The 26,630-nt window shown below is 38.3% G+C and overlaps 4 protein-coding genes and 1 pseudogene across 10 annotated transcripts; 4 read left to right on the top strand and 1 right to left on the bottom strand.

The window, feature by feature from the left end:
• The first annotated feature begins 1,057 nt into the window (after window positions 1-1,057).
• LOC143444895 (serine racemase pseudogene) lies at window positions 1,058-2,775 on the top strand (annotated as a pseudogene).
• Window positions 2,776-3,893: 1,118 nt separating this feature from the next.
• Window positions 3,894-21,360, top strand: LOC143444584 (MYCBP-associated protein-like). Of its 7 annotated transcripts, none has more exons than XM_076943585.1 (22): window positions 3,894-3,936; window positions 5,458-5,594; window positions 14,264-14,403; window positions 14,561-14,751; window positions 15,018-15,108; window positions 15,464-15,644; window positions 15,963-16,082; window positions 16,163-16,270; window positions 16,516-16,679; window positions 16,906-17,019; window positions 17,114-17,236; window positions 17,348-17,537; window positions 17,842-17,966; window positions 18,159-18,304; window positions 18,519-18,633; window positions 18,775-18,959; window positions 19,116-19,231; window positions 19,424-19,465; window positions 19,783-19,836; window positions 20,272-20,351; window positions 20,847-21,029; window positions 21,164-21,360. In XM_076943585.1, exons 2-22 carry the CDS (start codon window positions 5,480-5,482, stop codon window positions 21,236-21,238), a joined length of 2,658 nt encoding a protein of 885 aa, XP_076799700.1. In that variant the 5' UTR covers window positions 3,894-3,936; window positions 5,458-5,479; the 3' UTR covers window positions 21,239-21,360. The 7 variants fall into 7 exon arrangements, with proteins under 7 accessions (XP_076799700.1, XP_076799699.1, XP_076799698.1 ...); XM_076943584.1 differs by lacking the exon at window positions 3,894-3,936 and adding an exon at window positions 5,108-5,274; XM_076943583.1 differs by lacking the exon at window positions 3,894-3,936 and adding an exon at window positions 11,705-11,832 and having other exon boundaries at window positions 5,460-5,594.
• On the bottom strand, window positions 5,860-13,457 carry LOC143444870 (uncharacterized). The gene is made up of 5 exons (XM_076943659.1): window positions 13,198-13,457; window positions 7,702-8,348; window positions 7,276-7,468; window positions 6,825-7,050; window positions 5,860-6,648 (listed from the first exon to the last, which is right to left on the bottom strand). The coding sequence occupies exons 2-5, from the start codon at window positions 8,337-8,339 to the stop codon at window positions 6,308-6,310; spliced, it is 1,398 nt and encodes a 465-aa protein (XP_076799774.1). The 5' UTR covers window positions 8,340-8,348; window positions 13,198-13,457; the 3' UTR covers window positions 5,860-6,307.
• LOC143444660 (protein-glucosylgalactosylhydroxylysine glucosidase-like) lies at window positions 8,564-11,469 on the top strand. The gene is made up of 2 exons (XM_076943591.1): window positions 8,564-9,683; window positions 9,798-11,469. The coding sequence occupies exons 1-2, from the start codon at window positions 8,564-8,566 to the stop codon at window positions 11,102-11,104; spliced, it is 2,427 nt and encodes an 808-aa protein (XP_076799706.1). The 3' UTR covers window positions 11,105-11,469.
• Window positions 21,361-22,162: 802 nt separating the features above from the next.
• On the top strand, window positions 22,163-26,389 carry LOC143444877 (UPF0415 protein C7orf25 homolog). Its single transcript, XM_076943673.1, has 4 exons — window positions 22,163-22,645; window positions 23,798-23,953; window positions 24,354-25,140; window positions 25,726-26,389. Exons 1-4 carry the CDS (start codon window positions 22,485-22,487, stop codon window positions 25,885-25,887), a joined length of 1,266 nt encoding a protein of 421 aa, XP_076799788.1. The 5' UTR covers window positions 22,163-22,484; the 3' UTR covers window positions 25,888-26,389.
• The last annotated feature ends 241 nt before the right edge of the window (window positions 26,390-26,630 follow it).

Below are 26,630 nucleotides of genomic sequence, written 5' to 3'. Positions count from 1 at the left end.
TCAGACCTTTTTCAGCCTAGTAATTGAAATTCTTTCTTGTGATGTTATTTTAGTGGAAATGTGATGTTAGTGAAATGAACATTTGCATGAAGATCGTAAGTTTGGGCGAGTTGAAACGAGTGGAAGGCTTATGATATCAAAACTCTGGCTGCGAATGATTTCGCGACCTAGATGAGACTTATTCACTTAAGCCAGATCAGCACAAACTCTAACCTTGTAACAATGCCAAGTGTTATAGTCGATTGCGCAGTGGGCTCGGCCATTTCCATTACCCAATTGTCACAGTCCCAAATTTTCTCTATCAGCTTGTAACGTGTAATAACTGAGGTGGATAAAGTTTACTGTCTGAAATTTTAATCTAAAGTTAACTACTTGTGGTGTCAGAGCTATAGTCAGGGTTGCCATCGGTCTGGACTCAAAAATAAGGACGACTAGAACAAGAAAGAAGAATACTATTTTAAACAGTGCACAACAGGAGAAGGCAATCAATGTTCCTAAAAATATTTGTATGTTCTCATTTTTGGTATCCGTTTGGTACAAAAATGGTAAAAAGTGTCGAAATGCTCAAAATAAAAGCCTCTGCCCTAAAAGTAAGGACATTTCTTAGAAATAAAGACAAAAATATTTTCTAAAACACAGACCTTCAAAATAAGGACAAATTTTAGAAATAAGGACGGCAGCCATGGCTATAGTTGTTCACAATCATTTGTGTTAGCAAAAGTGATTAGCAGATAAAACAGAGGCTAGGACAGTGATATAACAATGTTCGCTTCATAAAATCGCATACATACGAGGACAACTTAAACGTAATCTCGTAAAATCGCGGTTAGTCAGTAACAGTAAAATGTACAGTGAGATTTCTTTAATCAAACGTCGAAACATTTGTACCGGATAAGTTAATTTTTGGAATAATGAAATGGGGCATACTGGTCTTCCATGTGGTACGGTATGATAATGTATTACACGGTATGATATGGTTTGGTATTATGGTATGATGTATAAAAATTTATTTGAGGAAGTATGTTTTTAAGTAGTGTTACATGGTGTGAATTCCTCACTAATGAGCTCTGGATTATATACCGAGGTCCTAATTTCATACTGAAGACTATGTGGCAACAATTATCTTAATCGTTGATATCAAATTGTTTTGTTAAATTCCAAATGATTTTTAAAATTTTGGTGACTGCTAATGATTCGTATGCACGATATTTGGCAACTGTACTTAACAAATTCTGCCGATACCATTACAATCTACCGCTTACACAATTTTTCAGCGTTCACATTGATGTTATTAAAGAGAATATAAAAATGAATGCTGTTTCTGCTAATCTATTGAAGAACTTAGGAACATTCCTATCTGCAAGAACTCTGCAAATGAGCACTGTTAATATTTCACCCGCTGCCGCAGAAGCAGGAAATTATTGCATTACTTTCGACGATGTAGAAAAAGCGCACTCTGTCATAAAACCTTATGTTCATCAGACACCATTGATGACTTGTTCGTTTATTGATAAGTTATGTGGAAGAAATGTATTTATGAAAACAGAAAACTTGCAGAAAACCGGATCATTTAAGATCAGAGGAGCAGCGAATGCGATCGCTTCTCTTGTGCGAAAGAACATAAAACCCGACTGCATTGTCACCCACAGCAGTGGAAATTTTGGGTTGGCCGTGGCCAAAACTGCTAAACATTTCAACATACCTGCATATATTGTGATGCCAAGCAATGCCCCCGAGTGCAAGAAAAATACAGTGAAGAGTTACGGCGGTGTCGTTGTGGAATGCTCACCAACTGAGAAAGCTCGAATGCAAAAAGTAAAGAGTGTTTGGGTTGAAAAAGGTGGTTGTTTTATCCACGCAAGTCAGACAGCTGAAGTAATCAGTGGTCATGCTACAATCGGGTTTGAAATGTTGAAACAAAATCCTGATCTCGACGCAATTGTAGTCCCAGTTGGATCGGGAGCAATGATAAGTGGCATCACCATCGCTGCAAAACACATCAAACCTTCAATCAAGATCTATGCTGCTGAACCAGAAAAAGCAAACGATTGTTACTTATCAAAATGTAATAGCCACATCACACCAGTGGACCATCCTGTTGTTACAATCGCCGATGGTGTTAAAGTGACAATTGGTGAAAATGCCTGGCCCATTATAAGAGATCTGGTGGATGATGTCATCACTGTGTCAGAAGAGCAAATCATAGAGGCAACAAAGCTGGTTTGGGAAAGAGCTAAGCTTGTAATTGAACCAACATCAGGTGTGGGCATCGCGGCCATCGTCAGTGAGAAGTTCTCAAAAGCGAAAGGCATGCACGATGACGTCAAGAATATTGGGGTTGTTCTCTGTGGTGGAAATGCTGATGTTGGAACTGTAGCTAAAATTTTAACAGGTGTCTGACGATTTCATAAGACTCGTCCATGATCGTCCAACTGTGAATTATAGTTCGCAATATCACGACAAAGATCATTGTGATTGTATTTGCTTTATAATGAACAAATATACAGATATAATATCCTTGATACTGTTTATTATGTTTAATGTTAATGTTTATTATGTTTTTATTGTTTATTCTAGACGTGTTTTTTTCCGAAAGTTCAAAATTACAAAAACTTACAGGCCTAAAACTAATTTTTATGAGGACTATGGGTTAGAAATATCATAATTTATTTTCTCTTATCTAAATTTTTAAGAGTGAAGAATGTAGTAATTCGTAGTGACCATGCATATGTTGAGGTTTTTAGCTCTGACGATCGAACTAATAAAACAGCTGGAAATTAATATGTGTTTCTCTGACGTATGCAAGTCATTCCTAGGACAACTACTAACCAGCAATTAGTTACGTCTTGAGATAAGATTCGTTCAGCATCGGGGAATAACCGCGAAACAGCATCAACTTTACCATCCATCTCGCTCAACTAAGGAATGACAGATGCAAAGCCGGCATGTAACATTGTCGCATGTTACTGTTATACGTCAAGTGGCGCAGTACAAATTCACAATTCATTACTCTAGAACAGATAGAAATTCTCAATGAGGCTTACCTAGAAATAGCCTTTGAAGCTAACATACGTATAATATCTCACGTACAACCAATTGTTGTTGGTTGTAACTTCAAGCGTTGGAACCTTTTGAAGTGCTTCGGTTCGAGTTGAGTTACGCTGATATCTCATGGTTATATCTTCAGTTGTTCTGACTGTATTCAATGAGTCTTGTATGTATCGGTCGTGAAATCTTCTGCAGCCAGAATTTTGATATTATTGAACTTACATTCAATTCGACCAAGTTTGTCCATATAAATGTTCATTTTATTGACATCGCAATATATTGCAATTCCACTAAAGGAAAACACGTCACAACGAAATAAACGTATAAACGATACGAAACGCAGATGTAAACGTATGACAGGAAATTTTTTGCAGGCTGTTTTAGAGCAACGAGATGTTACAATATGCTCTGGGAAAATTATATCATGCAATTAATACTAACATATGGTTACTGAAGTCGCTTAATTTTATTTAATGTTTGTTTCACTGTCGAATTGCCATTCTTCATACTTTTTTACGTCACAAAAGAATGACAGGCGGCGACCCTTGCCCGGTCCAAAGTTCACCGTGCGTTGCTAGGAAAGCTGTCCTTCATCATGGCGGTACCACTCGTTGCTATTCAAAAATTCACATTAATGCAAGCTACGAAAACCATATGCCTCAATGTGATTATGACTGTTTTAATTACCTAAGTTTTCTTGCTCAATCCAACAACTTTTATGAATTAAAGGAAGCCAATTACAGAAGAATTTTAAAAACTTGTTACATTGTGAAAACAATGTCTAAAATTTAAGATGTCAATTTCACCATAGAGACATAACACACATTTCACAAATTTCCTACGTTTTCTTGCAAGTTCAAAACGATTTCCTGCATTACAAGATCACAGGTGACACGTTTGGCCTTCATTATGGGATTTTCTTCATTTCCGATGTTTTCTTAAATTAGACGTGGACATACTGTATTCGGTATGGTTTGGTACCGGTCGGCGATTACCGTACTATCGGTACGATATGATACGACCTAATCACTTTCCTCAGATTGACTAGGCCTATACCGGTATTGAGGAATATTTATTAGGTTCCCTATAGATTTCCTTATTTCCTGCTTTAACTGTTAGCCTAATTTCCTATAGGCCTATACATTTCCTCGGTTTTCTGTTTCTTAAAATTATTGTTTTTGATGCTCTTTGGGGTTGATGAGGCCAAGTGCTTAATTCTTGTTTTAAGCCCAGGTCTAAATACAATAAGGTACATACTCAGAAACTCAAAAAGGTACTGCTAAATGCGCCAAAATAATGCTGAAAGTAATAAATAGAAATAAGATGATTTTATATTGAAATAAAAGTAAAAAGTGTAATTATACCATTTTAATGGTAAAAGTTAAAAGTAAAATTTGCCATCAATTGTTTGGGTTTGCCTGTTAGGATAGCTTTTTGTTTTCATAGCATAGTGGAAATTATGATTGCTTATGTACAAAATTAAATATACCCTTCCCGAGTTACTGCCGCCATTTATTTGGTGTGGCAAGATTTTTGATCCCCTGTACTTAACTGATTCATTTTGTAAATTACAAACGTACTCAGAGATTTCACTCAGGTGAACTACATATGAATTCCTTTATGCGATAAAGAAAAAATTTTGAAAATATGCTTCGTAATTCTTATTTTACAGTACTTTGCGCTGGGAGCTAACTTTTTTATTTTCTTTCCAATTCATAGTTTACAAACAAAGAAAAGCTGGTTGTTTGGATGCTATTTTATATAAAACAAACAAAGAACTGAGGCTTCAGTGAACGCTATCATACCAAGACTTGCCTCTTTGTAAGCACGATTTTTGATTGAAAACTGCCGCACTTTTCAAATGGCCATATTGAGTACATTGAAATTTTTGCATTTTCCAAACTCAGACCAGCTTTTGCAAATAAAGTTCAACTCTTTACTTATTTGCACTGCTCAGCTTTTGACTGTGCATGAATGTGAATCTTGTCAGGAGCACTTAACATTAACAACCTGCTGTAATCACAAAAGATGTTAATGTTTTAGTTGACTGTTGTTTCAGACATAGAAATTATTCTAACCACTTGGAGGTCTCCTTTACTTTGGCCCATATCAGGGTTGAATATTGATTTAGGACTTATTACATCATAATTTGTTTTCTATTACCTCATAACTCCTTCCCATTCAGGCCTTCAAATCGGAGTGAATAGTACAAGAGACCTCGACTTGGTGTGTCATATGCTGTATATGTACATAATTAAGCTTGAAGTATTAAATATAACATATTTAATATATTTCACATGAAAAATGTTTATCAAAGTTGTGATTATTATTTGGCCTACCTGGTACGGCACTATCATTATTTTGTCTTAAGTTTCTGGAATTTACTTTCCGCTATTATTGTGTCTTTAGACATTTGGTTAGTACAATAAAGATGGTTAACTTAACTTCTGGGAAAGAAGGGATGAACAGACTGAGCGTGAAAGCATCGAGCAAAAGTTTTAACAGGCCACGGAGTCCGTCAGTTCATCCAGGAATTGCTGAGACAAGTAAATATGCTGTTACCTGGACTTTATACTAAATTGCATTTTAATGTATGAGTTGTATTATATATCATACTTTAACTGTTTGCTTGGAATTAAGAAATCAAAACAAAGTTAAAAATAAATTAGGCTTTTTGTTGAATTAAATGAATTAGGTATAAGTTACTTATTCAGCTAAGTAGTCTATTTCAAACAAATGCAAAATGTTTACGGTAATAACTTTTGAAGGTAGCAATTTAAAAAATATTTTTCAGTTTATTGTTGTATATTTGGTAACATACAAGAGGCTATGATAATTTCTCTTACTAAATTTTTACATACTTTTGTGTAAAAACAGTTGCATGCAAATGATATTGCATAAACCTTACCCAAAATTGGAATTACTTACAGATAATTAATTTCAAAACATTGAGGTACGTACTTGTATAAACATTTGTAATAATTGCACAATGAGACAAGCAGACATTTTACGTATGATCTGAAACTTTGTAATAAAAATACTAATCATCTATAACTTGTACTTATTTTAAGAGGAGCCCAAACTTTCTGGGCTTTAAAGTTATTTTTACAGTAAATTGGTCAGTAAGGTCAACTAACTAATAATAACAACTATCAATAAATATTTTATACAAAATTGCAATTTGATCTACATGCTTTTGAATCTTGATATTTGTCACCCCTACTATCTGTTTCAAGTGTTTTTTTGTGAGATATTATTGCTATAGAGTTGCCAAGTAATTTAATAGAATTTGCGCTTTCATAATATTTACACCAGCGCCATAATGGGTTCCATCGTAGCTGTGGACACCTTTTGTAATATACTTAAAATCTAGAGCTGGTATCCTATAGTCTTTCAAGTATTTTTCCATTTTCACTCCAAATTGAGAGATTGCCACATCTCCTTGAGTATTCAGATATCTAGGTGGTTTCAATAGGCCAATACTTAGTGGGTGGACCCATATTAGTCTAGGCCACGATGTGTCTGAATAATCAAGCTCTCTTATAGCCGGCTCTAAAAACATTTTGATGACCTTTTCTGCATTGCATTGAAAATGTAAACCTAGAAAAGAGAATTGTACAATTGTGTCTATTTATACTAACTAAGAGTTTTGTTAGTTACTCTGTCAATTACATACTGTAAGTAAATATCTAAGAAACATATCTATTTATGTACTGCCAAAAATTTGAATATAATAAGAAATTTAAAAGTATTTTAAATTTTTCAGTTTTTCTCACCTACTCCCACTACAAAGTATGAATTTTCATTCCCCTTGACATTTGTGGCAAATTTAACAAAGTCTGCTGCCAGACTAGGCATCCCATACTCATTGTATTCGGCTTCAAAGTTTCTGTGATTGTTGCATAGGCTGCCGTTAACTTCTTGCAAATCATGTAAGTTATGGGCTGCTGCCAGGTCATGGCATGGCCTCATCAGGAAAAGGTTTTCACCTTTGCAAAGCTTCTGCAATGCAGTGTTTTTTATATTTAATTAGCATTAGGTACAGTAATCAATTAGCATTAACTAGGATACAGTAGCCAATTGAACAAAGTTTTTTTGTGTCTGAAAGACAAAACCAAACTCTGTTATATGATTGATTGATTATATAATTTCCTGACGACTGGATTGCCTGTAATTTCTTGTATCAATCATTGCAGTAATACAGGAGGTGATCTTTGACACAATTACCTTCAGTTTGTCACTGACGCATTTCCTCCAAGCGCCATTTTTTCGATTGGCCGTTAGTAACGTCGTTATGCCCAGAAACATGTTTCTCATCAGGGAATCCCCAATGAAATGAACATGCGCTTTATTTTCATGTCTGGAAAGTCTGTTTAACACTGCGCAAGCTTCTAGTGATGTAAAGTTTTTCCAGCTGCATCTGAAAAGGCATAATAGTGAAATTATCTGTTAACAATTGAAAGTATGGTTGGTTTGCACAAAAAAGTCCTACTGCAGACTTTGTAGACAAAGATGCTAAGCTGCTGTTAAGGTTTTGCTGAATGTGTCTGTATCAGGAGTGTTGTTTCTAGTATAAACAGATTAATAGTTAACTGGCAGGTGTTTTATTTCCTGTTTTATTAAGTTTAACAGCTTTTATTGTCAATAATATACCTTTTATCTTTCGTTGTCCAATGTGCCAGCAATGCATCTTTGTATTTTCTTGTATCAATACAGTTAGGGCAGTCACAAGTTAATTCTTTTGTAACAGGAACGCAGTAACCATTAAGTTGATCACTACAACAAGGTCTTGAACTTTGGGGGTCACAAAAACTAGCTATTCTAGGCCACGAAAAGCTGACCCTATCAGCCAAGATCCTGTATCCACATCTGTGATCAGTCCGCCACGGATGGATGGGTATCCCTGTCTTCTTCCTGTAATTTTGATGAATTTTCTTTAGTTCTTTTGAAAGATCTTCATTCATAGGTTCATCGATTTTCCACTTTCCAATTGTAATGTTTTGAAGGAGACCTGCACACTTTGGCCTTGTAAACAGTCGGTCAGTCCATTCCACTATTTCTTGTTTTTCTTTAACTACTGATTCGTTTTCTGTGGCAATGCCATTGACTTGGCATTCATTCCTTTGTTGTGTTTGATAGTAAAGAAGCTCCTGTAGTTCAGGGTTGTTAATTGTGCTCAAGTAGGTGTTGTAGAAGATGATGCAGAACATAGAAGCCATCACTAGACTGAAGTAAAATCTTTTGTGTGGCCCAATGCTGCACAATAATTCTCGGACAGGGCACTCTCTCATCTTGTGTTCCTGTAACATGTCAAAATAAACTCATCAAATAGTGCACTTACAGCTGCTACACATTTTGTATTATTTCTAAGCATTGGTTGTGTCTGAAACACTTCAAAATGGTTTTGGATATTTATGCAAGTTTTGAAGATTCATGTCTTTGTTTTATGTTGTAGGTTTTTTGAAAAACATCCTGTTATTATTTTCCAGCATTTTTAAACAAAACCTGTTGAAAAATGCTTCAATTGAAGGGCCTGTTTTTTCTAGTGTTAACAATTAACATTGATTTTCTCATTACTGCACTTAAAGCTGAGTCCAATTCGCCAAAGTTACTGAAGAGAAGAATTCCAACCGACACAAATGAAGATAGCTCAAAACGTTTGTCAGTTTTGATATCCAACAAACTACCAAACGACACAAGATTTTATCCAACTGTGTCGAATAGTTTTGTCGGACATCAAATATTCAGCGATACGATATACATAAACGGTTTGTACAATGGCAGAAAAAAGGATAGCCACAGAGCAAGAATACCAAACTTTCTTCCTTATGTCATTACTCCTACATCCAGCAAAAAATTCAGTACAAAATATATGCAAGATCTGGACCGAGGTGTGTTTTCAGCCCAGGCTCACAGTGACTCCCTCCAAATAGAGCAGGTTTTTTATGCTCATAAGCTTTTCACACGTCTACTTGTCACTGAGATCACCATTACAGTCAGTGCTTATGGATTTTATGACGTAGCCGTTCAAAATATGACTGCAAAATTATCCGCAGATATTAAATTTAGGAAATCGAAGCTCTTCAAGTGCAAAACTCCGTCTGACGCCCAACACCAGATTAGCAATGACATCCTTTTAGCGTCTTATTGTTCTGGCAAAACATTGATCCCGGAAGAGGATTCCTCACCTCGTCTACCAATCCACATCGCAAAGACAATCTTTCCTCGGAATTTGAAGATGAATGTGACATCGGGCTCTTTGCCTGTCACCAAGAGATGGGTCTTCATTATGTCGGTGGCTCCAGACAGAAGGGAGGCAAAATACTACTACAAGAAAGGTTGCATTGCAGCAAAACGAGGGATTCTTCAGAAGTTCCACGAAGATAAGTGGACGGCGATTTGGAATCATGGCGACATTCGCATTAAAAGCAACTCCTCACTTGGTTTGTTGGTGAAATCCAGTCTTTATTATCTGATCAGTGCATTTCCAATTTTTACAAAGGAATATCCATTTCAATTTTTCGGAGCAAGCCCAGGTGGTCTTACCAATGGCGGAGCAGGGAAATATTATTATGGTCATGTCTTCTGGGATCAAGATTTTTGGATGGTACCAGCTCTTCTTCCAATTTTCCCAGGTTTGTGTTCATTTTAGTGGTCCAATATGAATCATTTTTTGTAATTTTTCTATATATATTTTAGAAGGGTTTATACAGTTGTTAAGGTGTTTAAAGCCTTTATGCCATATCTAGATACTGCTCAGGCTGTTCTACGTTATCGCGTGCAAAGATTACTCCCTGCCTATGTCAAAGCAAGGTCTTTGGGCTACAGTGGAGCAGCCTATCCTTGGGAATCAGCCTACACGGGTTGTGACGTCTGCGAAGGAGCAGCATACATCAAGGAAGAGATACACATCACTGGCGACATCGTACATCTTCTTAAGCAGTACATGCTTCTCAACGGAGGACATGGACTTACAGAGGTTGCCATAACCAAGTTGGAAAGTTGTGAGAAGGGGAAGAAAAATGCTAATAGCAGGAGATTTTTTTCAATCAACCAGCAACAACAAGAGCCATGTGTGACTCTTCCAGATATCTATTCGTGCACTGAGATAACAGACGAAATCCAGTGCCTGTATGCCACCGGATGGGACATGGTACGAGAAATCGCCTTTTTCTGGCAATCCAGAATGGAATGGAGCCATAAACGTGGTGGCTACGTCATAAATGGGGTCATGGGCCCAGACGAATGGCATCACCCAGTAAACAACTCAGCGTATACCAATGCGATTGCAGCTCGAAGTTTAAAGTTTGCTGCAGATTTAGCGAGATACTTAGGCGCTTGCCCCAAGCTCTCCAGTCAGTGGGATGAAATCTCTTCATCCATCGTGATCCCATTTGACGAGGAGCGCCAGTACCACCCCGAGTATGATGGCTTCGACCCCAGTAAGAACGTAGTGAAGCAAGCTGATACCATAATGCTCGGTTTTCCCTTAATGGAGGACATGCCACGACAAGTTAGGTTGAATGATCTTCTTATCCATAGAAATGCTACCACATCATTCGGACCGGCGATGACTTGGGGCATGTTTGCCATAAACTGGCTGGATGTTGGTGAGCAGGAAAGAGCAAGGTCCGATTTCCTGAGGCAGTTGGCCAACATCCAACCTCCTTTCAACATCTGGTCCGAAAATCCAGACGGTACTGGTGCCGTTAATTTCCTCACTGGCATGGGCGGCTTCATTCAAAGCATTGTGTATGGATATTTTGGTCTTCGAGTCCACGACAATCACCTCAGTGTCAACCCGGTGATGCTGCCCGAGTCAAATTCAACTGACGTTGAGGAAATGACTCTGCACGGTTTAGTTTATCGTGGTTTATTCTTTGACTTCCGAGTCACTGAACTTGAGATAAACGTCAAATTGGTTGGCATTGACAAACCATACTTGACGTACCCTTGTGCTCAAATTCGATCTGTTTCTGCCTCACACAGACTCTGCAATGCTGGTGATGAAGCTACTTTTGCTCGGGGCAAGCTGGAGTTATCTTTGGAGAGTTAGATGCTTTAAGTTTTTTCATTCCACTGTTTTTTCATTTTTTGCTTCCATAATAATGTTCAATCCATTTCAACGCTGAAGTCTAGCAGCATCTATATTTGCTTCTGTACTATTTACAACGACCCTTCCACCACATAATCACCTTTCACGATGTACTGAGTGCGCGTCATCTTTTGTTACGTTCATTTTATCTCGAAAGTGTTAGTAAGGCGTCTGAAACAACAAACGGTCGTTTTTCAAAGCCTTTACGTATCAATTGTTTCAGCTCGGATAAAATTACAATCACCTGACAATTGGTGCCTCGTAACGACAACAATAGCTGCGGTGATGGAGGCAACTTTTTGATTAAAGCTGACAAGCGCATGTGCTATTTAGTCTACCTGCTTTTATTGTAACGTAGACATTAGAAGTTTTAAGAAGATTGGAATGTGACATTTTTATGAATAGATAGTTTCAGCTGAGTTTAGCTTCTAAGTTTGTCTTCATATTTCAGAATATATTTAACCAAAGTTGAAAACGAAATGAATACGATTGGGATCCAGCAATTTTTTCTTCTGTTCAATGTCACTCACTACTCCAGTTTAACTTCTCTCTTTACTTAAGGTGCAGTATGTGGAATGTAGCAAAAGCAGCCGGGGCTTTTAAGGGTCTTGAAAAGAAACACCACGGTGGGGCTTCAGAAGCACGAACCCCCGGCTCGGTTGCCGGTGGCGACGGAGAACAAGATGACGGTATTGTTACGTCACTTAAAAGAACTTACTAACTTGGTTGAGTGGTGAACAACTAACCCTGGTTGCTGTGGTGTTGGCGGATTTGTTTGTTGGATTCAATCGCAGCTCGTGTGATGACCGCGTATACGATCAAGGGTTTTTTGTGTTAAACGTTAAAACGGGCTTCACTGGCTCCTAACTATCTTGCATTATTTCTGCGTGTGCAGACCACACTGAGTGCATACATCTGCACAAGAATATTTCCGCTACAGAGTCGATCGCATGGCAAAGCATTTTGTGATAATTCCGATAGTGTGAGATATGTTTAGAATTCTACATTGATTAGTTTTGGGATTATTATCGAATGAAATTCAATAAAATTAGGTAATTGTCCGACTATTTTGCATTCCTGGCTTCAAACTAGACATTTAGCGCCTTTTAGTGGAAATACGTAGCCATTGGCTATTTACCTATAACTGCCGCATCGCGCTATTCCGAGTTCACTGATAGGAAATTGTCGCCACATGACGCACACAACCATAAACTAATTTCCTTATTTTATTTCAACGCATTAAATCCAATTACGTTATTCCGGAAACCTCGCTTAGTTATTCGACGCCGCGTCCTGGGCACAAAATAGTTTGGATTGACGAGATCTGACGAGGCGTGGTTTTTACGGAGCAAATTGTCCTTAAACTTGGTAAATTTCTTACCTTCTTGTACTTTTATATTTAAGATGATAAATTAAATTACAAGTTTTAAATAACAAGTAGGTCTGATAACAACTAAATAAGTAGCAGTTTTTTGGAAGCTACTTGCTTCGGTCAGAGAAGATAAATTGTGATGATACAGCAGGGGTGGCCAAACTGCGGCTCTCGAGCCGCATGCGGCTCTTTGAGCCTTTAATTGCGGCTCTTTAATGAATTTGCATTGTTGAATTAGACATGCATTTTCCCGGTCAAGACGAGCTGTTTGATCAGATTATGAAACAATACGTTCTGTCACACGTAGTAACAATGGACTCATTGTTAGTAATAATCAAATTACACTCCAAAAAGGACATTATTGTACAGAAGTGTGCTAACTTGTACACTGTAGTTAAGTAAACTGTCAGATTGAAGCTGTACCTCAGGGCTGACCTAGAGTCTCGGTTACGGCTACACTAATAATTGCAAAAAGAGTTGAAGCCCAGGTGGAGACTCATAGTATCACCACGCAGCACTAATGTTTATCAATAGCTACACTTCGTTGTCAGTGAATAAATTCGTATTTTTTATTGTGTTTGCGTTGCGGCTCTTTTAAAGCTCGAATTGGTAATATGCGGCTCGAGCATGAAGCAGGTCTGGCCACCCCTGTGATACAGTATCTAAATCTGAAAACACTTACCTTTGAACAGATGCGATCCGTTTGCGATTGCAGCCAAAATTATTATTTAATCCCCGACTGTTGATATTGTTCTATTGGTACTGACAACGAATTGTTGTAATAACTTTACCTCCCTGTGGACCGATTAAAGAAAACTTCGCCAACACGGGTTCTTTCCTCACCTATCGATTCAAACCGACCACAACACTGGGTGAGATTAACCGCTACATTCTCCGTGCGTTGATGACTCGATATGCTTTGAACAATATGGCTTCATCGCTTATGCACGGGTCACATCATACCAAAGAACACATAATACCACCATCGATTCTTTCCAGTTTACACACTGAGAGTTGAATGGACGGCTATTATTACGTTTTCCTTCATAATAAAAGGTCGCGTAGTGACGCATAGGCCCTGACTTCTCGCATGAAGGGTACAAACACTGTGGTTTATTGAACAAACAAAATTGTTCGCGTTTGACTCACCTTTGCTTGACAGAAGTTAGTGGTGACCATTCTGGCTTAGAACAACGCCTTTGATAAATGCAAGTTGAGATTTAAGCTTAAGGCAGGATTTTTAAATTCAGGAAATGTCGTCTTCAACTTCCAGGCGTCTTTCAAAAAGTATGCGTTAGAATAGCCGAGGGCTACTAACTTAAGTATACAGTATTGGTTGCTTACTAATCATTGTTTTGCATGTTTTTGAGAGTGCTTAAATATCTTGACACTGTCTTGTGTTTGGGTGGGTTTTGCACTAGCCATCAATTTTATTTCTATTTTGTTCTGTTGTTAAGAAAGATATATTTGTGGTTTTCCCTTATTACTGCATGCATTTGTGTGGGCGCACGCAAACGATGGGCTGTGGGGTTAAAAGTAGTCTCGTTGGCGCTTTACGTATATAAAGTACCGTAACTATCTCTGGATCTATTAAGTTATTATCTGCGTACGCCATCCACTGCATGTTTTCACTATTTGTCAAACTGTGTTGTAACTAAGATGTAAATAGAAGGCTCGTTCAAGTTAAGTTGTGAAAAAATTAACTTGATGCATTGTCAACATGGCTTTTTTATTGCTTGTTGCAACAGACAAAGCCCGAAAAAAAACTTTACCTTGCTCTCCGGATAAACTGACGTCACCGGGGGTTACCCCGGAAGAACAGAAGAATGACGTCATAAACAACACAGAGATTCAACGGTTAGCGATCAAAGATGAGAACCTAGCAAAGGTTGGAAACTTATTGCTACGTTTAAGCAGCGTTCGAAATTTGTGCTTTTCTAAAATCGGCAGTTTTTAAGCTTTTTGACTGTTTCTTGATTGACTCGGCTCATTAGCTGCTCGATTCTAACGAACACGTCGAACGTATATTTTCTTTCTTTTTGCAGTTACGTCAAACTCAGAAACACGCGAATAACGAAAATAGAGATGACGAAAAAATGACGTCATACGCGGTTCGTAAAGCAAAACCGCAATGTCCGTCAAAGCTGAAGCCGTCCAAGAAGATCGTTGTGGCCAGGGCAGCACCGCCCAATGCCGAGCCGAAGCAGACCGACCACTCTGTGCCCAGTGGACCGAGGTAGCTTGCACATTGACTGTTAGTTTACTTTTAAAAGTCTTCTGCTCGCCGTATGCTTTCGCGTTGAACTAACACGTCATTTTGCTAAACCGCAAAGTACCTGAAGGACGTCGCGTTAAATTTTGTGCACTGTGTAATGTACCACGGCAGTTCCTGACACAAACGAGTGGTAAAAGCAGGAAGATATCTTTGAAATTCATATTTCATCACATTTCAATTTGTAGGCTTTCATTATATTCCCTTTCATGTAAATCTGCTTTGTGTAGATACGCTAAGGACGGTCGCATCATCCCACACAGCGTTCTTGGCTCGGTGCAAAATTTTGTCGAGGAAGCGATTCGTAGAAACGATTTACGGGTAAGTGTGGCAAGACCCCAATTCTTTGTGTGCATTGTCCGTCTAGAACTGATAAACATCGACTGAATTGTGACTGACCCTTCATTCAAATGAAATACGATGATGCTCTGACAGTCATTATGTCATCATTATCAGTAATAAAAAGCAAGATATAAGATGACGCTCCGAGGTTAATTTTATTTTTACTTTCTCAGCACAAGTTTTTGCAAGTACAAGCTTGATCAGGTGTAATCAGAGTTCATCGGTCATTACCATGACATTGAATTAATAGTCACGCTTTTGTCGCTGTCTATAACGCTTTTGTCGCTGTCTACAGACTGCAATTACCTTTTTAACCTCTACGTCATAAACACAGCCCGATTCTCCAGCAGTCACCGACGTCGTTAAAGGGGAACAAAGACTCGACGCCACCAAGTACTTGAGACCCAAATCGCCGCAGAATGAACTGATTCCGACCGCTCTCGACCAGGAGAAGGCGCTGTTGAACTGGAGGAAAAGAATGGCCGACCGCAAGCGACAGCAGGGTTATATATCAAGTGAGTATTGCGATTCGAATTGAACGTTTCATTAACTTTGATCTTAACTATAGCCGTTGATATTACTGAGTAGACCGGAGTGAATATAAACTAGTTTACTCGTGATAGTTGGATGACTTCTTCTGACGTGAGCTTTGAGTCTAGGTCTTTTCATTTTGCGTTATTTCAATTTTTAATACATTTTTACTTGAATGCATTTTAAACTTCCTCTTCTTGACCTTTGAACCCCGATTTTGAAAATTTTTTTGGTTTGTTATTTTTTCAGTGTATCCACCTGATTAAATTTTCGATCAAAAATGAACTTCTTCATTTCTTCAGGTTTGCTCCAAAAACCTCAGGATCGTCTGGTGATGAATCAGGATGATGAATATCGCTCCATCCAGGAAAAAAGGAAGTTGTTGGATCGCGCCATTCCCGCCGTAGATTATGGGAAAGGATGTACGTGTCATCCTGTGGTTGGTTGGTTTAAGAATCGCGTTTAATTACGCTCCTTTGTGACGTAAGAACCGCTTTCGCAGATCGCGTTGGAAGTGAGTTTTGGGGACAACGCGAGAGCTTCGGCGACGATTTAAAAGGAATTAAAATGACTTTGACCAAAACTGAGAAGGGAAGCCCCGTGGAGTTTGGTAAGTTCTCAATATCTGGGTTAACTATAGGGAGGGTCGGTGCCGTCTTTCAACCGTGCGGCATTGTCCAAATTTGCACTCCAGACCCCTCTTCACTTTGAAATCTTATCTCAAGAAGCAATTTCATTCTTTAAGTCATAAAATAATCAGTAAAACTTTTCTAACCTAAAACGACCGCATTGTCAGCAAATAACACAGCGTCGTTGTTTGGAGCTTAACCGTGTCGCCATTTTCACAATATCCAGAGCACATCGGCAAACCGACCTCAGTCAAACACGAGATCGGGGCGACCTGGGCAGGGGAACGGCCTACAGCTGACCCGAGACGAAACTGGTACTCGAGCCGTTATTTGAAGCGAAGAACCAGAGAACTGGAAGCGATAATGACCGAGCTAGATCCGTACAGACCGGTGCGTTTGTTGAATTCGTGGATTAAAACCAATAATATCTACTTTGTCGGGAATTAAGGCATAAAAGCAGTCAAATTTTGGGCTACTATATTCACAAAATTTGTTGCTATGTGGACTTGGAACTGGATTTCGGTTCGTTTGAGCTTCTGCGAAACCTCACCCTTCTTGACTTTGCCATTCACGAATCATTTATCAGTCTTCACACGAAATTATTTTGTTTTAACAGGCCATTGCGGACCTGGAAGTGATCGGCAACTTAGATCAATCCGACCCTGCCGTGAGGAGGAATTATGACGAAGCGCATAGTCTTTATGACGCTACAGGAGTTCTTTGGGATCAGGTATCGTCATAAGAAGACATTTTATACAAACAACGAATTCTTTTATTGCTAACTCCAGCGCTAAAAGAGGAGAAAATTTTGCATTTTTTTACAGAAATTGACCGATGGTGACCCTCTTTCCAAGTACCCGGATGTTATTTCGAAGCCTGTGATTGGTCCGTCTATCGTCTTCAACGGAACACGAGCAAGTTGGAACGGCTCAAGCACCGAACATAAAGTAGGAATAACTACAATACTATACTTCGTTAATTTCTAATCCACCTAAACTTATGCGTAAGATTACCTCATTGAGACGTAACAGAGATTAATTGTGATGTCACGACCCCAGGACAAGGTCGGGGTTGTAGCTCGAGTGACGTTTGAAACGAAAGCAACGGAACGAACTTCGTCAGACCTGGTTGTAGAGAACGATGGAACGACAGCGATCTATTTTGAGTGGAGGAAAATCCCGAGGCCACCGGCGTTCGAATCTCTCAAACCTGACACTCTGCAGAGATTCTACTTTAACACTGGGCAAGGTGGGCTTTGAAGTGACCATTGCACTTTAATGCCAACCGGTATCATGTCAACTTTATACTGGGCATTGTGACGTAGGGGTTTAGCGTGACTCAACGTAATTTTTCCGCTTGAATGCCTCAGAGATTGCCCTCGGGTTCAGGGAAAACTTACAAGGTGCAGACTTACTTGGAATACAAGTTGATCGAAATACTTACGCTGAGCCTTGCGACATTTTTGACGTCACAATGCCCGGAAGAAATCTGGCACGACACCGGTTTCAAACTTAATTAATCACCAGCATTTTAGCAGCTGATTATATTCCAGGTGTTATTCTTCCGGGAGACACGAAAAAGTTTCCGTTCGTCTTCAAGTCTCCAAATGCCGGGATCTTCACAGAGACCTGGGAACTTCTCACCAGACCAACAGTTATGGGTGGAGCCGCCCTGCAGGTATGTGTCAAACTGTGTGCAAATAAGTTAGTATTGGTCGTTCGTTAAAATCAAAAGAATAGCGAGTTCAATTTCTTTGAACTGAGAAATCATGTTGAAGTGTCACCAACTTACCACGAAGTTAGCAGCTGACACGAAACCGACTTCAACAAAATAAAGAATTTATTGAAATGTTTCTCGAATTCTCCGCAGGTAGTGTTAAAGGGGATCGCCCTCCAGGATGACAGCTCCACGGAGGAGAGGATGAGGATCGAGAAGGAACTGGAGGCGAGGGAAGCTAAGGTAGTGGTAAAGAGGATCATTGAAGACATAGTAAGAGGAATTCAAAGTCCGGAAAGGTGGGAAGAGTAACAGAGCAATGACGTAATACACGACATGAGAGGATTTATATTTGCTTTTGCTGTTCCAGTTTTGTTTAAAAGATTTCTTGATTATTAATTATCAACCTAAGTCGTGCAAGCAAATAAGTGTGTTGTGAGCTTGCTTGGTCCGCATCATTTCGTATCCTCTGTCCTGCTCTCTATAAACTCAACGTTTTCATCTTCCTTCCAGATCCCCGTCTCCCATCGATGCATACATCACAGAGGAGGAAGTCTTCTCCAGAAAGAATCCAGGATGTTTTTATGACCACGAAACTATACTCGAGCTTAAAAATATTTACTTACAGGTGAGTTGTATTTTGTTCAACGTCACCTTGTGCTTCTGTATTCAAATGACTTAGCAAGTACAATCTGTGGCGTAGTTTAATAAAAAGTATTTTGCGCGCTCTACACTTGTAAGAGTCCACAACTAACCCTTTACTTTACAGTTATTCGCCGAAGATGAAGGAGAAGGAAGGGAATGGGACCTCTCATTGGACGAGCTTCAGTCATGCGTGACTGCCGTTCCAGATGAGGAAGCACGTGAAGAGCTGTTGACAGGATTGAACAAGATCATCGGAAGATTGTCATTCCCTCCTCTAACCCCGTCCCAAAGGCTCATGTACAACGCGGGGTAGGTTTAAAAAGCAAGACCCCACTACGGCTAGGTCTAGCACTTTCGGGTGTTTGACCTTTGAACCGTCCAACAATAGCCGAAAGCGTAAGAGCTGTTTTATAACTGACCATGCTATTGATTAAACCTTTTGTTGGACATTCTAACAATACTTAGGTACCGCATGTGGCAAGACACGGTTGACCGGTTGGTCAGTTGTTCCATGATGGTCCGCAACATTATGGGGTTACCTGAGGTCATTATGACAGAGGCAATTCCTGAGCCCGAACCAGGTATGTTGAATATTTTTATAATACACCTATGTATTTATTGGCTCGCCAGGACCTTGCGAAATATCGCTTCATCAATAGCAAAAAGTGTTTTTCTTTCGAAACATTTTCGTGACATAAAATTGTTTTTTATGGAAATTATTGACCCATTTTGTTTTTAAAACTCTTTTTATAAATCTTTAAATCTTTCCCCAGCAACTACGGCCACCACAGCGCAGGCTAAATCCGACCCGAAAGGCAAGACTCAGTTTGATTAATTTCTTTGCCGCCGTTTTCATTATGCTTTATTTCATCATAACCCTTTCTTTGTGGCATCATCATGCTTTGTGTGCAATTGTAGTATTTTCTTGGTTTGAAACTAAATTAAGCTGCAAAGGGGTCGAACCTATTAGCAGAACTTATAGTAATTGCTTGTAACTTGGCAGGCTAGTTCACAAATGAGCTTACAGTACACAGGTTGTAGGATGAAGCCAATGCAGTCAAAGCAATAGCGCAGCTGTTTAAATAGTTACTGGCGTATTACAGGATCAGTGAACAGCATAATTTTTTCTCAGATTGCTCAGTAAAATCGTTCCTTTCACCAAGCCCAGCTAAAGTCGTGGTTCAAGGTAAGACAGTTTTGAGGATTCATCTGTTTGAAAGTGCTGTATCAGATCGATCGATAGTTGCACGATGTGTGCGTATTGAAGTAAGCAAGGAAAGACATCTATTTTCTCTTCATGTTCGCACTTCAACTTTCAAGTCATTACCACATTCATTAGCTATAGGCTAACAATAACTCCATTTGTTGCAAAAGTTTTTGTGGAATTTGATATGTTTTGAGTGAAGTGGGCTTGGGTTTTTCTAACAAGCACTTTGCATTCTTGAAATTATTCATTCGTTGCAAAGAACTTACACCTGCACAAAATAACTTGCTGTCTTAACAGATTTTCAGCTTTGGTTTGATGTAAAGTGATCTTTGTAATTTGCTTAAACTTTTTCGAAGCAAAGTGGCATTTATACTTGAACTTACAAAGATTGATCTGTTTATTTCAACATTGCAGAAGAAAAGAAGGCAAAGGGGAAGAAGAGCACCTCCAAAGATGCGAAAGATGACAAGGGAAAGAAAGGTGGAAAGAAAGATGTAAGTTTTGGAAAGGATTTCGAACATTCACTGTAGTGGTCAGCCTTTAATATATAGATCAGTTGTTTAACTACTGATCAATGTCCAACGGTCCTTGATTTCTTTAGACTGCTGATCTAATTTACGGATTTGCTTCTAATCCAATTTGGATTTAATTTCGGATTTGCTTTCTTCCGCGTTGGAATATTTCCATTGGTTAATTTCTTTCTCTGTCAAATTTTGATTTTCTTCAATTACTAAACTTTTTTAAATTAGCACTATTTTTTCAGGAACATTGTGCTTTGTTCCTTTTTGAGTGGATATCCGGTTTGTTAATTCCTACTTTCACTTTTTTTAAAATTTTCATTTAGGGTCCTCTTTACAAGATTTCGTTTGGGATAAACCTGTGTTGGGCATTTACGTGTCGCTTAATTTTGAAACCTTCAACTCTTCCTGTCATAAAATTTATCTTAAACATCATCATGGTTTTTTAAAACTTCCAAAAAATTGACACAGAGACCTAAAAGCAAGGACCTTAAAGGCAAAGCCGGTAAAGTGACGTCACAAAGTCCCAACAAGGAATTACAATTAGTCGAACGTGATATTGGCTCAAAGACACCATCAAGTGTACGAACTGTTCCCACCGACAACCTAGATCCAGCGACAAGGAAGAAATACACAGAAAAGATGTATGGACAGGTAAGAGACATCGATTGTTGTTGTTTTATTTGTACTTCGAGTTTGTAGCAATTGAAGTTATAGTGTTTCAAGAATAATTATTGTGGAGTTTTTTTTTGGGAGTTAGTTTACATCATTAACAAATTCTTTTCTAGGTTTACGAACTCCTTGCAGAAATGATTGACAACATGGCACTCGCATTTGAAGAAACCAAACTAAGCTGTATATAATATCTCATTATAGAGTTTTACATCGGTTTTAGTAACACCAACGATCAAACGTCTGGTGTTTGCAATACTTTTTACTGTGATTAATGCATATTTACTTGAAATTAAAAGCAACCCAAACTTCACGTATTTTCATTTTTGAAGAGAGCAATTTGTAAAAGTTGGCAGCAATTACCAGATAACTGTTTTAACAAGGACATTGACAAAACAACCACCCGATTTTCACTATACTTCGCACAAGTGCACTGTTATGAAATCTTGGAAATGAGTTAAATGTTAACCAACCGCCCGGACTAGACATATGGGCACGTTCTAGGGGTCACTGTGGTTTTGCGGCGCTGCCATCTCCACTGGCCAGGCCACAGAATACCAGCAACAATCAGCTATTACATACAATGGTAACAGATAGCAATTGTGCTCACGCTGGTGAGACGCAACAAATTCGAGAAACTAGGTCTCCATTTATTGACACAAAGCAACCTGATGGTGTTTGCTTTTGTCAACTTCAGGAAATTTGGTACAAATCTTCCAACTGAGAAGATCTATGCGATTTTCTTGCTTACGAACATATTTATGCCATTTTGTTGTGCTTGCATTGCCTGCTATTTTTGGCTCAAGTAAAAAGATTCTGAAATAGTTTGTGTAAAGACAATCAGTTTGTCATGTAACAATTATGACACGATGATTTCTTTAGTTATGTGATAAACGTGCTCGTATTTGTTATCCTGACACAAATTTGATTAGTAGTAGCCAAACTTGTGCTGTAAGTGTTTGCGCTGCGAATTATTATATGAATCTTAATTAATTAGCAAAACATCTGTTTAAAAAAAAATGTTGAAGTTTGCAAGTTAGGGGAATCCCGAAACTTCAGAAACATTGACCTCAAGTAAGTTAAAAAAGTTTGGTTTGCCGGTAAAGTTCTGGATCCAGACTAGGCTATCTTATAGGCTAAAACTAACCACGAAACAGAATTGTTTTAAACGAATGTTTTGCAGTCTGTTTATTTAAGTTTTGTTTGCGTCTATGTACTTCAGAATGAATGAAGCTTAAACGCTTGCTAAGCTTTTTCCACAAAACCACATGTAGCCTATAGTCGTTGTTTTCTTTGTAAATTTTGTTTAGTCTACCGGTGCCGTAGGCCTACTTAAGTATTTTGTTTTCAGTTATTTCCAAACATCTCAGCTTTTTATTTTTAACAACTGGTTAGAGAATCTACTTTCTTATAAACCTGTAATTTTTGAAAAACTGAATGTCAATGGATTTTTTTGACAAAGAAGCATCAAATATCATTTGTACTAAAGTAGAAAAAGCAGACAAATTGCTTTCACGAATGGAGAAGATTGAAAGCTCACAGCAGGGTGGGATACCAGGATCTTATAAACTAATTAACAAAATCAAATCTGAGAAAAAGTGAGTGCATTAAAATGCTGCATACTTAGGCCGGGTCTACAAGTGCACAACCAGATAACGTCACAATATGTGTATCCGGGGTTTGGCATACAAAGGAATCCTGTGGTTGTATACTTGCATACTAGACCGCTTAGGCTTATACCTTGATGGATATATTGGTCTCCTGCAGGTCTCAGGAAAGAAAGGAAGTTTTTAATGAGAAATTGTGTGTGCAAAGAACAACTTTAGTGTGATGACGTGCACACAAGCCTCAATTTTTGTTTATTCATTTTAAATTTGTGCGTTTAAGCAATTAAATGGCTTGGTTTGTTTATTATAAATCGGTGTGTACATGTAAAGAAAAATGAGAGAATGTATTCGCATTTTTTTTCAAATTTAACAAGTGCATCCAAATGAAAGAAAATCAGTAATTGCTTGGCAAAGGGTGGTGGCAAAAGTCCTTGTGAATTTTTAGCAACTATCGTAACTCCAATTTTTAGGTTTTGTAGCCATTGCACGCTCAAAATATATTCCTAAAAGTAAGAGCTCTTTCCACACTCGTAGAGTAAAAATAGAGTTACTAAGTCCATCTGGGAAAAATTGTGAAAATAGTTACAAGAGTGACTCTTTTACAAGGACATGCCTCTGGCTGTTTACGGTCATTTTGTGCTCTTTTATAACCTACCATAGGTTTACAAGTTAAAGATACCAACTGAATTGTGATAACAATACTTAACAGATCCATAAACACATGCACATTCAGTAGCATGAAACATAAATACTATGTATTACATATATCTACAGTTAAATTTTATCTATGTGGTAATTCCAGAAATTATTGTAAACTTAAGAAAAACATAAAATTTCAGCCAAATAATTTTGGATATTATCAGATGTTTCAATCAGCGTGAAATGCCACAAAACGTCATTGACTAGCTCTCTATCTTTATATATGCTTCTGGTGGATGCATTTGTTTATGAGCATTGGCTGATAATACGAATTCAATTAATAAATGAAATGGAAGACGGTTTGAAATCTTTAAGCTGATGACTTGGGCTTTAAATTTTTGTATTTCTAAAATATGTATTTTAAATTATAAATTAGGTGATTCCTATTACAAGTCTGTTTATTTGATCAACACTTAAAATGTATTTGTCGTTATGGTATGAAAGGTTCCTAGAAAAACTTCAAGATGATCCAACAATGATCAAACAAAGTAATTTGTCAAGCTCAAACTTGAGCAGCCTCACAGCGATCCTTGATTGTCTGGATGCAATTTCGAGTTCTAATGTTGTAGGACTCGTGCAACGATTCACAGATGACAAGACGTGAGTAGTTATTGTGTAATTGTGTCTGTTCAGTAGTGTCACGACCACTGACTATACCAACAAACTTGTATTAATACGCATTCTGGGTTCTTCAAGGTTTTTCCTGGCAATACTCCAAAGAGCATTTGTGGTGATCGTGAATAGTTTCAAGCTCAGAGAAAAACGCAAAATGCAATAGAATAGTTTCGCAATCAAAGGTTGAAGAATTGCCGCCAATTTATAGTCGTACAAAGACTTTCTTCAGTCTGAGGTTAAGTTTTCTTGTCTTTTTGTAGTTAAATTTTACTGGGAAGAAATCTATGCTGTTTGCAAAATATTTTGGATATGAGTGAGAGCTATGGCACAAAATTGTAAAGTGGATGACGCAGCTTAGTGCTTACGTTTATTAACATTTTTGCAGCCAGTCAATTTGTGTGGATATAGTTGCATGCAAAGGTCATGTGTGGGTCAAAGTGATTGCAAAAAGACCAAAAGCTCTCTTTGCAAGTTGTAAGGGACAGGGGCAGTTTGGCGAAAGAACTTTGATGGATATTGCCAATGACTACATCGCCATGGCCAAGCAGCATCCTGTCAACTATCAAATTCCTCAAATTGTTTTCCACTTTGCAAATGGTGTTCCTGGGCAGCTTGTGGTCGAATTAAACAAACTTGGAATATTAGTTGATGGTTGTGTTGACGGCAGCTTTCAAGATTCTGACGATTCTTCTAACGATGAAAGTTCTTGTAACGTGCAACCAAACATAATCGATATTTCAATATTTATCAACAACTTCACACATTTATCTATTGACAAAGCCACAATGTCCAGCTGTATGGAAATTGGGGAGAAGAAGCTTCGTGTGATAAAGAAAGTTAACCTTGACGTCACAACATTATTATCGCTGGTGTCAAATTTATGTAACGGACATTGTCAATATTTCTATGGAGTCCCGGTGTTGGATGAGCAAGCAGAGCAAGAAAGGAAGGAGCCTGTCCTTCCAAAGCTTAAAGAGTTCCTCAAAGACAAAGAGATGCTCGTGTGCGAGACCGCTCTTCACAGCTTCGAGGAAATTATTTCAACAATTGGCGGAGTGAGAGAAAAGGAACGGAGCAAACAATTACTTGAAAAAGTTAAAGTTGTTCCGGATAATCCTTCACAACGAACATTAAATCTTACCTCCAGTGCAAAGCTTAATACAAGGGCAAAGGTAAGAAAAACACAAGAAACTATTTATATCTTGTGAAAGCTAAAAGCGTAGAAAATTAGCTAGAGGTGAATCCCCCCCAATGATCTTTCACAAAAGTCCTTTGTGACATCACTCTGCTAGGCCCAGCTAATTTTTAAAGATGCTGGTTATCACGATTCTATTTTTCAATGACTTCCAATTGTAACGATTCGCTTTTTATTTGTGGTCATGAACAACTTTCAAAGTTATGTTTGTGTGTGCGAAGCTATGTAACTTTCTTTGCGTGTTAGGTCTATAAGTTTGATAAATATTGTCACGCTGTTGACTGGTAGTGGATTAATATGTGCCAATGTTTCAATGTTATAACACATATTTCGATTGTAACATCTTGTAGCTGGTGAGGTTTTGAGGATGTTTGTTGTATATTAATTGCAAGCGAGCGTTTGCTTTTATTTTACTTTAACAACAGTTTTCAGCATATTTTGTTCCCCGTGGTTATTAGCGAAGACTAAATGACAGGAAATGAACAGACCCAGTGTCTGTTTTCATAGAAACTTTTGTCAATTCTAAGCTAACCGCTTATTTCGATGTTGTTGAAATTCTCAGGTAATATTCGGGACTGGCGACCAGGAAGAAGCCATCACAGTAACCGCCAACACTGGCTTTGTCCGAGCAGCCACGCAGCATGGCGTCAGCTACTCCGTCTATCAACACGAGGCCAGGGCGCTCACGGAGGCAAAAGAATCTGATGCTAGAGTTGCCAACTAGCTGTCTGGTTTATTTCTTCTATTAGTAAAGATATGACTTCCTTATCGTGAAACAATTAAATTTATTTTGTGCCAATATTGTCATTTATTTTTCCTGCATTTTGATTTGCACCTTGAATACTTATTTTGTTAGTTTTGCAAAACTTTGCATTGTTATTTTTTCGATGTCATTTGTTTAGAACTATAAGTTCGAATGAGCCATAGAAAATATTTTAAATACGACCCGAAAAGTTGCAGTCCCAATTAAACCGTAATCCTTACAAATATGTAGCGACTATGATTAAACCACGCAAGTTTCGAAACCTGTTGAAGCTTCTGTACCCCAAGTTTGCAATCGGAATCTTTATCCTCGGACTGAAAAAAGTCTCTTCACAACATGAACTCAGCAACGATCCCTCATCTTTCGAAACTCATTCATCGAGGTTGTTTGCGTGTATTTTTCATTAGCTGCCCTGACTCTTCAGTTTTAGTTATCTTGTCCAAATATGGCGTTGATCACAAGGGCAATCAAACAGATACAAGCGTTGTAAACGGTCTGCCCTGGTGGTTGCAAGAACAGTTTAGCACCTTCGAGTGTCGAAACTGCAGCTTGAACGAACGCTATCGGGTTGGTCATGAATTTGATTATGAATAAAATTTTATTGATCAATGACATCACTTATGTAGAGCACCTCAACCACAAACTTTTACACTGCAGCAAAACTCAGGTGAACTTGATTATACAGTATTGGTTTTATTTTGAGG

This window comes from Clavelina lepadiformis, chromosome 1 (genome assembly GCF_947623445.1).
Source record: "Clavelina lepadiformis chromosome 1, kaClaLepa1.1, whole genome shotgun sequence".
Taxonomy (NCBI): domain Eukaryota; kingdom Metazoa; phylum Chordata; class Ascidiacea; order Aplousobranchia; family Clavelinidae; genus Clavelina; species Clavelina lepadiformis.
Note: the sequence above shows the minus strand (reverse complement) of the source record. Positions and strands in the feature narration are given on the sequence as shown.

Coding starts and splice junctions, on each gene's coding strand:
- LOC143444870 (XM_076943659.1), bottom strand. CDS start 8,339: ATGAGAGAGTGCCCTGTCCGAGAATTATTGTGCAGCATTGGGCCACAC. Junction 7,051..7,275: donor GCGTCAGTGACAAACTGAAG/GTAATTGTGTCA, acceptor ACTGCATTGCAG/AAGCTTTGCAAAGGTGAAAA. Junction 6,649..6,824: donor ATACTTTGTAGTGGGAGTAG/GTGAGAAAAACT, acceptor TCTCTTTTCTAG/GTTTACATTTTCAATGCAAT.
- LOC143444660 (XM_076943591.1), top strand. CDS start 8,564: ATGCTTCAATTGAAGGGCCTGTTTTTTCTAGTGTTAACAATTAACATT. Junction 9,684..9,797: donor TCTTCTTCCAATTTTCCCAG/GTTTGTGTTCAT, acceptor TGCCATATCTAG/ATACTGCTCAGGCTGTTCTA.
- LOC143444584 (XM_076943583.1), top strand. CDS start 11,712: ATGTGGAATGTAGCAAAAGCAGCCGGGGCTTTTAAGGGTCTTGAAAAG. Junction 11,833..14,263: donor CGACGGAGAACAAGATGACG/GTATTGTTACGT, acceptor TTGTTGCAACAG/ACAAAGCCCGAAAAAAAACT. Junction 21,030..21,163: donor CAGAAAAGATGTATGGACAG/GTAAGAGACATC, acceptor ATTCTTTTCTAG/GTTTACGAACTCCTTGCAGA.
- LOC143444877 (XM_076943673.1), top strand. CDS start 22,485: ATGTCAATGGATTTTTTTGACAAAGAAGCATCAAATATCATTTGTACT. Junction 23,954..24,353: donor CGATTCACAGATGACAAGAC/GTGAGTAGTTAT, acceptor ACATTTTTGCAG/CCAGTCAATTTGTGTGGATA. Junction 25,141..25,725: donor AGCTTAATACAAGGGCAAAG/GTAAGAAAAACA, acceptor TGAAATTCTCAG/GTAATATTCGGGACTGGCGA.